Source organism: Micromesistius poutassou (assembly GCF_964030765.1).
Source record: "Micromesistius poutassou genome assembly, chromosome: 1".
NCBI classification, from domain to species: domain Eukaryota; kingdom Metazoa; phylum Chordata; class Actinopteri; order Gadiformes; family Gadidae; genus Micromesistius; species Micromesistius poutassou.
In genome coordinates, this window is record NC_140271.1 from 4,706,776 (window position 1) to 4,724,728 (window position 17,953).

At 46.8% G+C, this 17,953-nt stretch overlaps 1 protein-coding gene across 3 annotated transcripts; it reads right to left on the reverse strand.

The window, feature by feature from the left end:
• Positions 1–143: 143 nt before the first annotated feature.
• On the reverse strand, positions 144–17,868 carry prkacaa (protein kinase, cAMP-dependent, catalytic, alpha-a; the record flags this gene model as incomplete). 3 transcript variants are annotated; one of them, XM_084488631.1, is made up of 10 exons in its annotated part: positions 144–3,475; positions 4,316–4,480; positions 5,589–5,711; positions 5,916–6,011; positions 6,413–6,539; positions 6,703–6,785; positions 8,583–8,681; positions 9,254–9,382; positions 9,788–9,849; positions 17,099–17,868. In XM_084488631.1, 10 exons carry the CDS (start codon positions 17,142–17,144, stop codon positions 3,350–3,352), a joined length of 1,056 nt encoding a protein of 351 aa, XP_084344757.1. In that variant the 3' UTR covers positions 144–3,349. The 3 variants fall into 3 exon arrangements, with proteins under 3 accessions (XP_084344757.1, XP_084344756.1, XP_084344758.1); XM_084488630.1 differs by lacking the exon at positions 17,099–17,868 and adding an exon at positions 14,908–15,034; XM_084488632.1 differs by lacking the exon at positions 17,099–17,868 and adding an exon at positions 11,839–12,795.
• Positions 17,869–17,953: the final 85 nt, after the last annotated feature.

Genomic DNA, 17,953 nt, shown 5'->3' on the forward strand with positions numbered 1-17,953 from the left:
ATCATCATGCGTAATCAGGAGGCATAGATTTTAAAATGTCTCACGTCGACTTATTGATGAGGCCTGTACAAGGGTAAAAACACATGGGTATAGGAAAATGGAAAGTAAACATATAAGGATGACTCTTGAGATTTTAGTCTTAACAAGTAACTTTATTGGAATGATACATTTTGCAAAATATTACTTTATGTATTTTTTTTTAACATACTCATTGTCTAAGGGTATCTGTCAAGTTCTCCAGAGGGTAATATAGTTAAGACTGTCAAAGGCAGAAATATAGTATTGTTTCCCAAAAAGGTACAATAGACTACACAATCACTGTACCCAGGTTAGAAGGAAGAGATTCACGTTTTTTTGAAAATACAATTAGAAAACATGAACGCAAAATAACGTTCCAAATGTAAAAAGAGTAATGTTTTGAAAGATGAGCATGTGGAAACTAAACACGATCAGAAGGCCAACATAACTGTTTGAATGCGTGTATTTGAGCATGTGTGTGTGTGTATTTGGGTGAAGGTCAAGCCTGAAGCAGTTGAACGTGTTAGGTTGATTAAATAGGGCTGGGATATTAGGGATAGAGGGAGAAAAAAGAAATACTATGGCCTTACGGTGTTATAAGTAGTCAACGTATTGTTACCTCTGACCCACCAACACTGATCACTGTTTCATCCGTACACGGTCTGCCGAGCCAGAAGTATATATTACATGTGCCATCTTCAAAGAGTTACATAATGAATTAAGACCAAATAACATACGCATCAACATCAATCTCATCATATTGAGATTTGAATAGGGTAGTAGTAGTAGTAGTAGCCTAGTGTAGTGTCTGTCTGTCTGTTCCAATATTTCCCAAATAGCACAAGGGTGGCTGTCTGTAGTCTTACTTGGACTTGTTCATTGCATGTATGTGCAGACAAACAAAAATAAAAATTAGCAATAGCAATGAGAATAGCAACATGTTAAGTGTGTGTGTAGGGGTGGGGTGGGGTGTGGGGGGAGAGGGGGGGGGGCTGAGAGCCCCCGTGGCTCCTGAATCATATCACGTGTCCAGGGCAATTCTTGCTGTCTCATTTTGTCACACATGCAAGGAAAAGAGAGAAACACATCAATACTTAGAAAGGAAACATCTTTTGAGTTCAAAACGGTGTGGAAACTTTCTCCTGAACTCCATCACACAACCAGAGACATTCAAAAAGGCATTCTGCATTTTTTTTCTTAAACATTTAGAAATGACGAAGAGAGTGATGGCCGAATGAAATCATCTTTGACTGGAATACACTTAAAAATGGGGATGCATTACAAGACCATATGAGAGACCGATGCACAGCAACAACTCACAGAAATAAGGATTATTTTCTTAGTGGATGGCAACCTCTAGCACCTAGGGCATATCGGGAAAATAATTAAATAATGGAAGCCAAAAAGCATACATACTTCATTAAACCAAGACAATATAATCAGTCAACAAACCAGCATTTGGATTTGGTCTGCGATTGTCTATCGTTAATATAAATTAATGTGGCGGAGAAAAAAACCCATCATAATCTAGGGGTCTGGTTTAGCGTTACCCTCCTCGGTTCAAACTTTGTTCAGGGTATTTACAAAAAACAAAAGACGATGCAGACCTAGTGAATGGACAATTATCAGTGAGCCTACTACCAACAAGTGAGCAAATGAACAAGGGTTCCAGAAGCAAGGATGCCTGTCAGGTTAAATCGTGCCGTCCTCCAAATAGCACAGTGGAGGCGATTGCACCAGTCACCCGGTGACTCTCAATCCCCAACCCCCGTGTACCTCAACACAAACAAAGCGTGATGCTCGGTTACCTCTTGAAAAGTGATATTGTACAAAAATAACATGCACTTTTTTGAAACATTTTGCTACTTTTTTTGCGTATTGAAATCCACCACCATCATCATCATCATCATCATCATCATAGATACGTACAGAAAACTTTGCAATGTCCTTAACTTTGCAAATTTGGCAGAATTCAAACCTGTTGATTTATGAAATCCTAAATTTCGGGTTTACAGCCATGATACTATAGGAGTATGAATGTTTTATTTTCTCTGATATATACACGCATATATATATATATATCTCAATATACATGTATAAGTGTACTATGATTAAATAAACGAGTCAGGAGTGTGTGAATACAATGTTAGTTGCTGCCAATCGTGACTTTTTCAAATCCACCCCAGAAAACCAAAAAAACACACAAGCACAGAGACGGACGTACAAATGATAAACTGATCACCAAAGAGGACTTTTAAAAATGCTCTCGTCAATTCAGCCAAGAGAAAAAAGACAAACTTGAATGCAAGAGCTCATATACATTTTTTTTTCTCTCTTCACAAGTGCGGAGAATAAGCGAGACCTAGATGAAGAAAAAAAACAAAAAAAACGGTTAAATCATTTGTTTTACTCTCGATAAACGGTTACCACTGCCTCAGCCGCAAGCAGGGATCTACCCGACAACAGTGGCACATTTTCCAGACAAAAGGCAGGTGCACTGTCAAGCTTTATTTTGTATAATTTCTTAAGCCATGATGGGCACAGGGGCTACCTCCGCCGGAGCTCTGCGTCAGCGCTCCGGCGCGCCGGGCTTTGGCCCGCGGGTGCTGTGATAGGCACGTCTGTTGACTTGGTATTGCTTCGACATAATTTCGGAGAAGGAAAATAAAAAAAATTTAAAAAAAAAGGAGGATGGCGGAAGCGAGATAAGGGTGACAGAAGATTTTGACAAGCGCTCTTCGCAAGGGAGCATATAGGAAGGGGGAGGGGGCACCCATGAGGGAGGAGGAGGGGGTGGGTGGGTGGGTGGGTGGGGGAGGGGGGCCAGCAGATTCAGCACCCTGACACCTAGCGGCGCCGAGGGGCCACCACACCTGTGAGAAAGACACCAGAGACCCGGGTCGAGAGGGAGGGCGGACTTGGGCCCCTCCCTTCTTTCTTTCTCCTTCCCCCCCCCCCCCCCCCCACGCCGTGACACGGACCACAAGAGGGAGAAAGTAAAAACAAATAAAAAGGTAACGGTAGAGGAGAAACAATCAGAAAAGGCAACACTGCTGGATCCAACTTCGCTCTGCCCACCTCTCAATCAGTGGGGTGAGGGGGGGTGTGGGGGCTGACGGCTGAGGGAGATTTCTTTTAGTTTTACATCATCATTACAAAGAAGCAAAAACGAGCAGTTCCAACCTGGATTCTGCCATTTCCTTTTCCTCAACCCCTCATCTCCCCCCCCCCCACTGGTCCCACGACCCCTCCCTCCACCCCCCACCCCCCCTCCCCCTGTATTTTATCCTAAAGCCCCGTCTCTTCAACCGGCCGCGGCTCCAGCGTGGATCTAGAACTCCGCAAACTCCTTCCCGCACTTCTCCGTGAAGCTCACTCGGATCTCTTCCTCTTCGTAGTCGTCGAAGTTGCTGGTGTCCCCAGGGCCTTTGCATTTGGGAATAAAGGGAGCCTCGACCTGGAGGGCGACAGGAAGAGGGCTGTAGACCCGTCCGGTCGTATGCGATGCACAAATCACAGTAGGGATCGACCGATACCGATTTTTTTCTCATCAGCCTTCATCAGCCGATGACCGATACGCGATACCGATTTTCTTGAGCTGATATTTGGAGCGATACTGATTTTGCTCCCTCAATTTACATCATAAAAATGACACAATGATGATAACAAATAATACAAGTCTCAATTTAAAAAAGGAACACTTATTGAACTGTCTGTAAATGGGGAACGGGAAAAAAAAAAAAATCTATATATATCTATTAAAAAAATCTATTGGCAAAAAAAAATCGATAATATCGGCCGGCCGATAGATCGGACTAAATCCCGATAGATCGGACTAAATCACGATAGATCTGACTAAATCATGATAGATCTGACTAAATCATGATAGATCTGACTAAATCCTGATAGATCTGACTAAATCCTGATAGATCGGACTACATCCCAATAGATCGGACTAAATCAGTCGGCCGGCAGCAGCAGGCCACAGGCGCTATAGTCATGATATCGGTGCAGAAACGGATCATTCAAAAACACAGCTAGGGATAACATCAAGGAAATGGATTTCAAAGATGTAATCTTTCCCCCGGGTTGTATAATTGTATTCAGGAATGATTGCGTTTCAGAGGGACGTTACAATTTACTTTGCCCTGTATTGCGAGTCAGTGGCCTAGGACAGTGACCTGAACGGACATCTGGCCTACCTATCCTGAAGCCAGCCTTCTGTCATTCACGCCACCCAAGGTCAATATGTCCGCTGCTTTGAATGACAAAAACAACCCAGTCCCGCCGTGTTTACCTTTCTCTGATAGATGGCGATCCAATCAGTGGTTGCGAACCATTTGTGGCCCTTGATATCGTTGACTCCGTTCCTGAGGTTTCCAAAGCGCTTGGTCAGGTCTACCTGCAGCAGATTTCTCAGCAGGTCTTTCAGGTCCGAACTGAAGTGAGAGGGGAAGCGAACCTGCCGAGACAGAGACACGACGGTCAACACTCTGGGCAGCCCGTAAACGCTCCATCGTCAGATTATAGGCTGGAGCGTTTTCTGCCCCACTCAAGCGTTACTGTAAATTACATAATTGCAGTTCTAAGTATAACTGTGTCACATTATGTTGGTGAAAAATAGTGCTGGCAGCCCACCCACATCTGCCGCCTCCTAAATGGCCCAATGACTAAATGATGCACATTTAGTGGTCGAGCGGCAAATGTAGGTGTAAAAGGATTGGAAGTCATTATCCATTAAATAATGCTCTGTGATGTTGTCCCAGTTTAGAGTAGTCACTATTTTGGTTTTCTGTTAACAATTGAACAGAAAGCCGGCTGGCTGCATTATAGTGGACAGATATTATTATTGTTATTTTGATGATCATTGTTATCGACAAAAAAATACTTTTTGGTGCGACTTTCCAGGACTCAAAAGACTAGAAAGAGAATCAAACATGTTGCCTCTACAAACGGTGTGAATCCAAACCTCTCGTGGTCCCGTTCTGCTGTGAACCACCGCATGCCGTTCTTGTATTAAAATGATTTAACTTGACCTGCCAACGTCCTCAGAGAAAAGCCCCGTGGATTACTTCACGGTGGGTTCACGTGCGACGCGTTAATACGCCGTGCGCGTCGCTATAGGGCGGGCGACCGTGGAGCACGGCGACTTTCAAAACTCACACGAAATCCATTCAAAACGTTCCGTCTCATGCTGCAAAATCTATCGGTGGGCGCGTTGCATCATGCAGCGCGCCGCGTCCAAGTTGCAATACTTTCAACTTCAAAGCGAGCCCCCTCCTCTCGGCTACACGCCCCCCCCCCCCCCCCCCCCAGAACATTGCAGCACCGCTTCCCCCAAAGGAGAACGGCAGCGTGGCTCACGTTCAACATGTCTCATGTGATCCCACCTTTACACTCAACGTAAACCTGCTGCTATGGGCTGCAGAGGTATTATCCTCCCGGTCTCAGTACAGCCAGACACAAGAAGAAGAAGCAGAGGATCGACTGCACGACGTGGCGTTGAAGGGGCGGGGGGGGGGGGAACGCATCTCGACCGAGTCGGCGGTCACCAGACACCAGACGCTCACCTTCCCTGATACAATCTTCTCGTAGATCTGAATGGGCTGGTCGGCGAAGAAGGGAGGGTACCCCGCCGCCATCTCATAGATCAGCACTCCTAGCGCCCACCAGTCCACCGCCTTATTATAACCCTGGGGGAGGAGGAGAGGGCAGACAGGAGAGCACAGCGTTCAGGACACTTTTCCCCACCCCAAAGAAACTACGTCCCAACCAAGAGGATATACTGTGTTCAAACGTTTGGCTCGGGCATACAAAAAAGTCCAGAGTGAGAACCCCCTCAAACGTTGGCGCTTCCCGGGGCCCAGGCCGTGAGTTCATCTCCCGGTCGGACTCACCTTACTTAGGATGATCTCCGGCGCCAGGTACTCTGGTGTCCCGCACAGCGTCCAGGTCCGCCCCTTCACTCTTTTGGCGAATCCAAAGTCTGTTACCTGGAGCACAGGCAGAACAAGCGTCCCATCACTGACGTACGTGGAAACATAACTTCAATTGGAGCAGATCTCCATCTACACTAGCGTTGGGTCTGGGGAGGCTACTGTCATTTTCTTCGGCACAAGAGGTGTGATCGACGGGCCGAGTTAAATTGACTGTACACAATTGGCTGCTTGCCGTCGCTTCCCTGTCGCAGTTGTGTTAAACCAGCCAATAGCGCGCCAGGGGGAAAAGCCAGCTTGGTGATTGGCTCCCGCAAAAAACGTATCGAAACTAGAAAGAAATGTGTCGCTCTTCTCCAGACCCTTCTGCAAGGCCAACTGAAATCGCCGACAGAACAGGCAGGGGGGGTTCCCCGGTCTACATCTGTACACCACAACATAGGTAGACCACTGCGCACCTGTATGTAGCCCTGCTGGTCGATGAGCAGGTTCTCTGGCTTCAGGTCCCGGTAGATGAGGTCCAGTGAGTGAAGGTATTCGAAGGTCAACACGATCTGGGCGGCGTAGAAACGAGCGTGGGGCTCGCTGCATGCAGAGAGAGGAGGTCCATGGTGAAGAGAGCCCCAGAGTGTGTGTGTGTGTGTGTGTGTGTGTGTGTGTGTGTGTGTGTGTGTGTGTGTGTGTGTGTGTGTGTGTGTGTGTGTGTGTGTGTGTGTGTGTGTGTGTGTGTGTGTGTGTGTGTGTTCACCTGAATCTGCCGATTCTCCTCAGGTGTGAGAACATCTCTCCCCCGGGGACGTACTCCATTACCATGTACAGATTAGTGTTGTCCTGGGGGGAGACGGGGGAGAGAGGGGGGAGGGGACACGCGCTTTACTGCAGCCCACTCTTTTAATCACGGCCACTAGCATTGAATGTTAAAAACGTTACATTCCATTATTGCATACTGAGGATTTCTCAGCCACATACTGGTTCCCAAAGGAGTGACAAACTCAAGAAATACAAAGTCTAAAGAAGACATATCTAAATAAGATAACTAATCGATTACAGGAAGGCGAGTGTGTGGTGATGTCTCCCCTCTTGTGGCCTATCCCCTGGTCGGTGAGAAGCCTTTGCTAATCCTGTCCTTTCCCCTTCATTTACTTGAAGATCCAGGGTAGCCTAATTACATCCCATGTTTTCTAATAATTATTAATCACTCACCTTCCTACAATTTATGCAAGCAACGCATCATTACCGCAGAGCAACCCCCTCCTCATTTTTGGAGCCACTGGTGCATTACGTCATGTGCGAAAACACCTTTCAATACATTAATGAATGTCAAACTCGGAGACTGGTTAATCGTCGTTCCACCACAAACCAAAAATCCTGTTTCCTCCAGGACACGAGCGATCAACCGAAGGGTCGAAGTGTGATGGACATGTGTAGTGATTATCTATACACTAGGGCCCTGTCCCAATTCTCCCCCTTGACCTAGATTTGAGCCCTAACCTAAGATTTGGCGTGTTCCTCCTCCTTCTGTACTTTGGGTTTCTGTCAATGCAATGAAACAAACTCTCACATCAGACATCAAGCTCTGAATGATAACGGCAGAGCCATATGATTATATCAAACAGCATCACGATCTACCCAGAGATTAAACCAGAACAATTTTGTTCTGCTTGTTTAAAGTCCCAAAGTTTAAAATCTCACATCAACAATGCGTAGGCTTACAGAATAATTCAAATGAACAACATGTGGTATGTCAAGAATGCTTGTAAAAACTGTTGCTAGTAGAGATTTTTTGGGGGAAGCCAATTTAGCCTGAGGATGCCATGTGAAATGAGATTATGGTCTGGATTTGCTAACTTGGTTGTGGCTAGACGCTCCCGACCGGACTGCAACGTTGTGACTGGACGCCCTAATCGTGTGACGCTATCAGCTTTCCTGCTCGCCACCGCTTCCACAACACATGGACTAGACCAGACGATTGCCGAGTATCCAAGACCGATTACTGCTTTAACCCGTCAGGGCCACATGATAAAACAATCGATTAATTAGAAAATTGCTTCCTTTAAATCTTCCATTTAATTTGAAAACCTTGAGTACCTGAAAGAGCAATTTAAGATATTGTTTTTTGATTCCAGGTTCAAATTGGGTTGGGTTAAAAAAAGGGGATCTCTATGATCTCTATTAGCTAACCAGGATGGTCGTACCACCGTACAGATGCAACAAAACTAACAACACAAGTGACGTTCTTTAAAAACGCATTCTTATTAGCTAGGTCGGTGTCAATCAGACTCACCCACTGACCCTCCCACACAGTCCTGATTACAGATCGGATCAGAAAACAAAAAGGACTTTCTAACGTTTATTAATTCTCAAATGTTGGTCTAAGCTCAATAAGACACCGACCTTGACAGATGAATTCTCTATTATTCTCTTTCTGTTGAATGGGTGTCATATCACGTGGGGTGTGAATCCCTTTCAGATTGAACTGTGATTTAAGGGCTTTTCAAAACAAAACAAAAAAAATAATCGACAAGAACAGTTTTCAAAGGAGTCCTGCTTTCTTAAAACTGATCAAACCATTCTAGAGCGCTCCACGCCGACTAGTTAACCCCGCCAGAGACACCGTGCGCCGCTCACCTTAAACGAGTGCTCCAGCCGCACCAGGAAGGGGAAGCTCACTGCTTGCAGGATGCGTTTCTCATTGAGAGTGTGCTCTATCTGCTTCAGCTTCACCACCTGGAGGGGGGGGGGGGGGGGGGGGGGAACAGTCGGCCTATCAGACCTGGGCACCGCCGTCACACTGAACCAATCAGCACGTTTGTCTCGATGACTCATTCATGCCTCATTCATGTCTTCTGATTCCTGGAGCGCCTCTAAAGCAATATTTCCGTTCCCTGGTGAGGGGTAGACTTCAGCTGCCTTGTTTACTGTGATGATTTTTCATTCAAACCAACTTTATATCCAGACATGACTAGAATATGCGTACTTAGCCCGGGATTTCTGGATAATTTGGGATTTACTATTTAATGATTTATTTGACACTAGTTACTATGTAGTGATCATGGTGCACACACACACACACACACACACACACACACACACACACACACACACACACACACACACACACACACACACACACACACACACACACACACACACACACACACACACACACACACACACACGGTTAATGCAAAGCCATTTGTGATTAATAGGGGAGCTGTATGCCATGGGTGTCATGACTAAAACTAGTTCAGCAGGGGGCTTCCGTCCCATATTTGACTCATTAACCCTGGGACACATACCTTCTGTTTGTCAAGTATTTTCATGGCAAAATGCTGGCCCGATTCTTTGTGCTTGACTAGCATGACTCGACCAAACGAACCCGTCCCCAAGGTCTTGAGCCGCTCAAAGTGGTCCAGAGCCGCGGTTTGCTAGAGGAGGAGTGGGGGGGGGGGGGGGGGGAGAAGACAGAGTCAATGATCTATCACCATTCACCAAACCTGTACATATTCCAACAATGTGCCTTAGGGAAAATACTGACACTTCTGAAAACACTGGTGTCAAATTTATTTAAAAAAAACATAGAAGGCCTGTGCCTAGATACTGACAGAATCAGCACAATTGATCGGGAAAGAGCAACACATGATTTACAACCCAGACTTTTCCATTCAAGCTTTGACGGAGGACTGGATTAAGTATCGATTCCCACCAGTGTCCAGCAGAGGGCAGACAGCCACTGCTGACAAGTGGGTGGAATCCATTCTGAACAGGACTACTTCCTTATTTACTGCTTATGTTTATAGACGTGTGGGAATGGTGTGGGCGCGCGTGCTTACCTGTGCTGGATTTTCCCATTTCTTTAGGAAATCTTCTTTGGCTTTGGCAAGAAATTCCTTCACTGTAAAAAAATAAAAGAAAAGAATAAAGAAAAACAGCCAAAGCGATCAAGAGTGTTCATTCATGTCATGCTTGCATCTTGACTCCATACGTCTAGAGCCTTTAACAGACGGCCCTTCTATCACTTCATCATGTGTGCACCCCAGGGCCTTATTGTATTCTATAGAGCCAACTTTAACCCCGACAAGAGCTGTAGGGCAACTGTGGCACATCGTCAACGTGAAAACCCCATTCGGTTGTTAACGGACTGCAGGAACATGGTTTTCACTAAATGGTGAAAAAACCCACTGGAAATTCTCACACTACAAAATATACCACAGCAAGAAAGAAATGACACAGGGCTGAATAGGACTTTCCCCAAGTCACACGTTCCAGTCCTGAATAATGGTGCTTATTGCAACAGAATTTGAGATGAAACAAATCTACTCCAATATCCATCTGGCCGACCACCAATGACCGGACTGCATTACGCAACATTTTCAGCTTCAACTTTTCTACTCGCTTGCACTGATGCCATCCCTAGGCCTAGGCTAGGAGGCTAACAAGGCTAAGGTCATGGTTGTATACATAAACAGAACTATGGAGTTTACACACACACACACACAGAGGAGGAGAAAGCAGCAAACATATGTGCTCTTCTGGGAGCGGGGGTAGGCCTCCCCACTAGCGTGGCATAAAGCGCCGTCATAAGCAGAAGTTCACATTTGTCGCCGCTTATCTTTACGAGGCTAATCAAACTGCTCTGTGGGAACACGAAGATAATCAGGCCTGCCTCATTCCGCCTCTTCTCTGTGTGTGTGTGTGTGTGTGTGTGTGTGTGTGTGTGTGTGTGTGTGTGTGTGTGTGTGTGTGTGTGTGTGTGTGTGTGTGTGTGTGTGTGTCAAAGCAGTTGAGGAAACACGGCTAGACTAGAGCACAATATGGTGGAGATGGATGAGAATGGTAAAAAAATAAATTATTCCACGAGACAGGCCAGTGAGTCAAACACAACCGACAACCACTGACTTACTGATAGTGTATTGTGCTAAAAATAGTCCAACAATAAACATCAATTGAGGTGATTGTAAACCTCAAGGCCTTTCTGATGGAAGATAAGGGTTCGTGTTTCCATTACTTGCATTTCATGTCAAACTGAAATCAATCGCAGCCAAAGTACATTAGGAACTTCAAACAAAAACTGGATGAAATTGCAAGATTCAGGAGCAATTGATTAATGAGGGAAAAATTCTGGAGATATTAAATTAGGTCCTTGAGAGCCACAACTAATAGCATTTAAGTGAACAAACAATGCTAGAAGAATTTAAAGTATATAGATATAAAATTTATGATACATTTTTTTACACCCTAACCTGGTGTTTAGTGGTCAAAAGCGAATTCCCACAAAGTCGGATCCGAAATTCAACGGTACAACCCCCCCCAAAAAAAAAGTCAAAACGGCAAACAACATCATTTCAGCAGCGAGTGGTTCTCACACAGGACCACTCACACAAGCACTAAACAAAAGGCTAATACAGAACCAGCCATGTGGTTTCCTGCCAATACTCCAGGGACCGACCGCTCCAACAATAGGACTGGAGAAAGCCAGCAAAAATGCCAAAGAGCAAAGTTCACATAAACATGTTTAAACCATGTCCTCCTCGCTGAGAGCACGCTGGTCACCGCTGAGAAACCGAGTCGTTTCTCCGTGGAAGAAGCCGCTCAATTCCCGCTTGCATTGAGACGTTGCCCAGGCGCATGCTGCACATGAAACAACTCCACACCACAACAACGGCAGCAGAGACCCACCGAGTGACCCTTCAACACCACAAGACTTTCAAAACGGCTCCAACAACCGCCGCCTTTGAAGAATCTTTTTAGGGTCTGACTTTGTGCTAGGCTGCCATGGCTACCGTCAAAGTCTGGTTTTGGGGGGGGGGGGGGGGTGGATCGCGATCCACTATGATGTACAGTCCCCCTCAACCACCATCCACCCCAATCCCTCAGCCCTTACCATCTGGGACGGCTAGGGGCCCTTCTGCTGGTGCTAGTGGGGCCGCCGCCGCCGCCACCGGGGCCTCGACCGAGCGTGACCTCGGCTCGGTGGTGGAGCGCGAGGAAGACTCCCTCTTCCCAGCATGCCTCCTGGAGCTCTTCCGGTCACACATCGTCCCTCAAGTGTCTCCCTGTTTCTTACTCTTCGTCTCCGTCTCCTCCTCCTCCTCCTCCTCAAAGCTGCCAATTCATGACCTTCCACCCCGCGCTTCTTCCGCGCTCTAAAAAAGACCCACTTCAGGTCGAGTGTGCCGTGGTTTCAAATAGAGAAATGTCTACTGGCTGGAAAAAAAAACGAACAAACGACGAGGCTCCCCGGCTTATGTTGCACCTGTAGGGTCCAGCGTGAGAGGGCTATGAAGACGGTACGCTGGGGGGGCGACCCCACCGGTCCACAGAGCTCAGTCAGGGGCCACTCCGAGCCCGCGGTCCAGCACGATACCCGCCGCGACGCTGCTCCCGCTACGCTCACAGATCAATTGGACGCTCGCTCGCTTTGTATCAATATTTATTCTGCACACTGAGTCCCCTGCTCTTCCCCTCTCCTGTCAAGATACACAATCACAAATACACACAAAAAACTAACTGGACGGCTATATATTGATCCAATCATGGTAACAAAAGGGGGGCGGGGCATCGCCACAACAATGGTTAGACGCATTCTCTATGCATATGTCTGACCTACAGGGAAATAGGCCTAAGTAGTCACTCTGGAGATCGAGCCCCAGGCGATCGGACGCGACTAGAACGTACCGTTAATAATAGAATCCGTAGATGGATGCCATCGCGGAGATGAAATGCTTAAAGTAGTAGGCAGGTTGTAGGCCTGCAGTGAGCTGCTGACCGGGGATGCCAGCGGCACACAGAGGCACGCGGGGCAGAGAGACCGCTCTGCTCAGATGCATTCCCACCGCCCGATTCTGCTGTGCCAGCGTGGAATCGATCTTACAAATCAATCGCACAGTACATCTCTCCCCTGGGCTTCAATGGCCCAGTATCATGCATAGGAAAATGAGGGGGAGGGGGGGGGGTGCTGCTTCTTGGACGAAACTGCTCCAACTTTTATTTTTGGACCCTGCCAAAATATGAGTAATGTCCAGTATGTCCACTTAAAGCCTTTCCCTCCCTTTATCAGCTTTTAAATGTAAAAGAAAAACACCAATATTGGGTGAGGTACATTACATGCATGTCAGTTAAAGAACATCAACATGCAAGCTGGCCAGTAAACTTTAAAATTTTAAAATAAATAAAAAAGACCCCAGTATACGATAATTGTACAGGAGAGCCTGAGCATTGAAGGTTGATTACTGGCATTTTGCAAAGTGCATAGCTTGTTTAACAAATCCCTCTGCACTCAATTTCAATTTCAATTATTGAAACTCCAATCCAGGTCAATCACGTACAGTAGATGATTGCCGCTAGAAAAAACTGCCTGGCTTTTGGCACAGCTAGGCCATCCAATTGGAATGATCTAATAAGGGATAGCAGATAAATCCTCTCTTTAAATACTAACAGGGAGTAACGTGGAACCGGTCTTGTCCCATTAAATCTGTCCGAAATCTTGCCATGTCAAAATGTTCACGTAAAAGCCATCTTAAATGACAGAAATGTCTTCCTTTAGGCCGTCTCATCAGTGCATCAAGAGATCAGTGCACCAGTGACCACTTTCACCGGCCCTGTGTATACTGTAGCTACGTGACAGAGGGAAAACCGCCATCATCATCATCATCGCAGACATGTGATCCAGAACAGAACAGTGCTGGAACCACTAACCTATACAGTGACCGACCAAGTTCAACAATTTGGGCGGGCAGACTCATGTACTGGGCCCGCCTTCGCCCGTTCTCAACCAGAGCTCCCCCTCCATGTTGCGTCAATAAAGTACTGTATTTGGCAGTTGACGGGCACTGATAGCCCTGTCCAATGGGAGTGGTACGCTGATCACAAAGACCCTTTCATGTCCGAGGCAGGAAATGCTCAGTCAATACAAACACAAACCAGCCCCCGTTACACAAGCCCGGCGGATAGATAGAAGTGTGTGAAATTTGTGATTTGACTGACTGCCACATTTCTATTGAACACTATCATGTGGTCCATATCAGCACTGAAACAATTAGCCGATAGATTGACTTAAAAATAGCTGCTTGGTCTGCTATCATCTCAGTCATTTATCAATTAGGCCTAAACATTTCCTGCTTACAGCGTCAGCACCATCAATTAATCAAGACAATTTGAGACTCTTGGCTTCTATTCACTTCGAACTTTTGATTGGAATAGGCATTTAGCATTGACTATAACCATTTAATTGGATAAATGCGCTAGATTAATCAACTAGGAAAATAATTGTTATTTGCAGCACCGGCCCATGTGTTTATCCAGCCCTAATAATATAAGGTGGCCACTTAGCCACACAATCAACTCATTTTAAAATGAGTCAGCGTGGGCAGTTCCTGCGCATTTCTTCAGCAATATCCTGCAAAGTCACTTTGAAAACAATAAAGTAAAAGCAACGCCAATCAAAAAGGTTTCATCACCAAAACCCAGCTGACTGTAAATAATAATGGCCACTGGTGGATGTCTCTGTGCGCTGAAAAATTGTCTCCGATAGACACTTCCACAACCAACCATATTCTGAAGGACGAGAATGTAAAAGAATAGGAAGACGTAAATATCAAAAACCATATTGTGCATGTTTGTTTGTATGTCTGTGCAACATGGGCGTCAACAACAACCTTTCCAATATGAATCCATTAAAAAAAAAAGGCATCGACACCTCTCAGCTGTGCAGCCACACGTGCATACTTACACATAAAATCAACAGCAGGCTCATTATCGGCAATGAATTGATGCGAATAGAAAAAAAAAAAGGTGATTATTTTCCATTCAAACAAACTAACATACAATACACAAACATGAAAACACACCCTGGTTGACAATCACTAGGCTTTTAGATTGGCTGCTTAGATAGCGCCACCCCCTGCTCGTGTTAAAGCTCTATCGTCAAGTCAAGGCTGTAAAGAAAACTCACTCCGGCAGCGGGCTGCTAGCTCCTCCTGTGGCTGGCAGTGTCGGCTGCCCTCGCCAGCGCCAGGGGCCCCAAAACAGGGCCCCGCACGGTGGAGCAGCCTCCCAGCCAGCCTGTGCAGGACAGACATGGTGCAGCAGCGCTGGAGACCGGACAGGCTTGTGTAGTCTCTATTTTAGTCGTAAAAAAAAATCAAGGGAATCGCCTTTGTGTGTGTGTGTGTGTGTGTGTGTGTGTGTGTGTGTGTGTGTGTGTGTGTGTGTGTGTGTGTGTGTGTGTGTGTGTGTGTGTGTGTGTGTGTGTGTGTGTGTGTGTGTGTGTGTGTGTGTGTGTGTGTGTGTGTGTGTGTGTACGTAGGTTTGCCCAGGCCTTCCCTTGCTACTTCACTTCCTGCTGCAGCTTAAAACCGTCCGTCCGGGCCTCTTCCTGTGCACCGTAAGCTCTGATTTTTACCCACACTACAAGGTCGGCTGGCACCACTCCTCTCCTCCTGCCCAGTGACCGGACCGACAGAAATGCACACCCGATCCGGGGCTCAACCTTAACGGTGTACGTGTTTCAGAGTCGCCTCAAGCTGGGGCCACGCTGTCCTCTCCCGCCGCTGCTCTGCCGGGGTGGGGAAGGCTGCCGGGCTGCGTGCCGCCGGACCCCTGGTCCGCACCTGTCCCCGGGGATCAGGGGCGGACCGTGGCGATCGGGTCTGATAAGGATGTGAAGCGTGGCATGTGAACAAACGGGGCGGCAGGTTCCGCCTCTGCTCACAGAAGCAGCCCCCTCCCCCCTTTCCACGAAACCCAAAAGCCGACCCCAGAGATGTGATACACAACCTCCCCCCCCCCCCCCCTCCCAGCCGCCCCCTCTCCCGGTAAGGTGGGAGCCAGCCAAGGGTTAACATGACATGCAGAACAGAGGGCCACTCTTCACACCGAGCCTCTACCAGCAACAAGAAGCTGAGGATCATTTCACAGATACCTGTTCAGACGGAGCACTATCGGGCGTCGTGGTGCGCTATGGATGAAATCACAAGCCTCCCAAACCTTCCCCGGGGACAAGTGATTCTCCACAAGTAGAGAGGGGGAAGGATTGCCAAGTGAGAATTAAGGAGATTGGAGGGGTAAAGAGATACTTGTTCTTTCTAGTTAACTACAGGGATACACCCATAAGACCATTTGGTGTGCATGGCAAATGAACAACACAAAACCATTGAGAATACAAAATATACTCGTGAATAAAATTATAAATAAAAAAAGTTTTATTTTCTATTTCTTGTCCCTCTCAAGCGTTATTGAATAATTATTACATGACATCATCACCGAATATTACAGTTCTCATCAAAAGGAAAGCAAGGAACAAATAAAGTCAAGTGACAGGTCTCGGTCTCACAACAGAAATGAAAGGCAGCACTAGTTCTTCAAAACAAGGTTTATCTACATGGGCACATAAAGTGATATTGTTCTAACCGCTACCATCACATGATGTTCAAGAGACTTCTTCACTTCCAAGTTCTGCCTGGAGAGGATCACACTGCAAGCATCATATGACCCCCATCCTGGTGGCATTATGCTTCTCTGGATAACGGACACCCACTCTCCCTCCACACTTAATGTCAAGCCCAGTTGTGTGAGCCTTGGCTCATTGGTATATAACATGAATATTCGTATCCATCTGAGATCAATGAAATACCTGCATCCACAACACACACACACACACACACACACACACACACACACACAGTGTGTGAATAACAGCTAAATCTTCAAAGATTCTTCAGTCATTTGTCTTACGACACACCACTAGCAATATGTAACTGTTTGACTTTTGTGCCACTGGAATAATAACCTGGGGCATTTAATCACGAGCTCGTCCACATAATCAGTTGAGAGCATGCATAGCATTCTCTGCTGTTGTGCTATTGGAAATGTGATAACGCAGAAGTTGCTGTTGTCACGCAAACTTAATGTGAACTATAGTGTTATGGGGGGGCTGTAAACGACCTTAAACACGCCGATAATTTCCTAATCAAAGTCGAAAGTTTACAAAATGCAAGAAGGGTTGGTGTGCCATTATGTGAGGCTAGTCACTAGTGGTCAGCCCTGTCTGAACTGATATTATGAGTAACAGGAAAGGACCCAAAGCATACGTGTAGACTTTGGGGTCATGTCCAGCCGCTGCACACGGCTGATAAAGTACTCACCACTTTCCATTTCGTTGCCCTTCTTGGCGGTGGGCGTGTTGCCCATGATTGCGGGTCTACGGTCGAGTCTCTCGGCCGGCGCGGAGTTCTCTTCACAAGCCTTCAAGTGTCGCTCACTGCAAACGGTGCTGCTGGCCGATGGTCTTGCTGGCGACTAGCTGACAGATACCATTATCAACTCAAAAAATGACAACAGTTCATCCACTACTTCTTCGTTGTCGACTTTGAAAAACTCCAGTTAGGCACATCCAATGCTAACGCTGTCGGTGAGCTAGGACACCAAGCGGACCGACATCAAACCAGTACGGGGCTGGTCGCTTTGCACATTCACAAACACACTCCCGATTCTTCTGAGATCGCTATTCGCCTCGACTTATCTTAGTATTTCAGACGGTTGCCTTACGACATCCAGATCCTCTGACGGGGACGGACGGACGGTCGAAACCCAAAATAATTTTCCAGTGAACCTTAGCGAGCCGTGCAGCTAGCAGCTAGCGTTAGCTACCTGTCAAACCCTGCGCCGCTGTACCCTGGCCTCCGCTCGGCTAGCAGCTAGCCAGGTGCTACCGCTGTGCTGTCGGGCCTATACACTTCATACGAAACAAATATGGAAACGACTCCGGTGCTCCCGCTTGGTCGAGTCAAGATCGCGTCCGAGAATTTTTTAAAACGGGCGTCAGATGAGACGGTTTGCTGGGAGCGACCATCTATCAGGCTATCCCTAAAGTCAACAGCCCCGCTCCATTAATCTTGAGACCACAGCGAGTAACTCCAGCCATCCATCCACTGGGTCCCGCCCTCGCCCGCCCCTCATTGGACGCCGCCGAGGCGACAGTCGTCGAAAGACAACTGTTG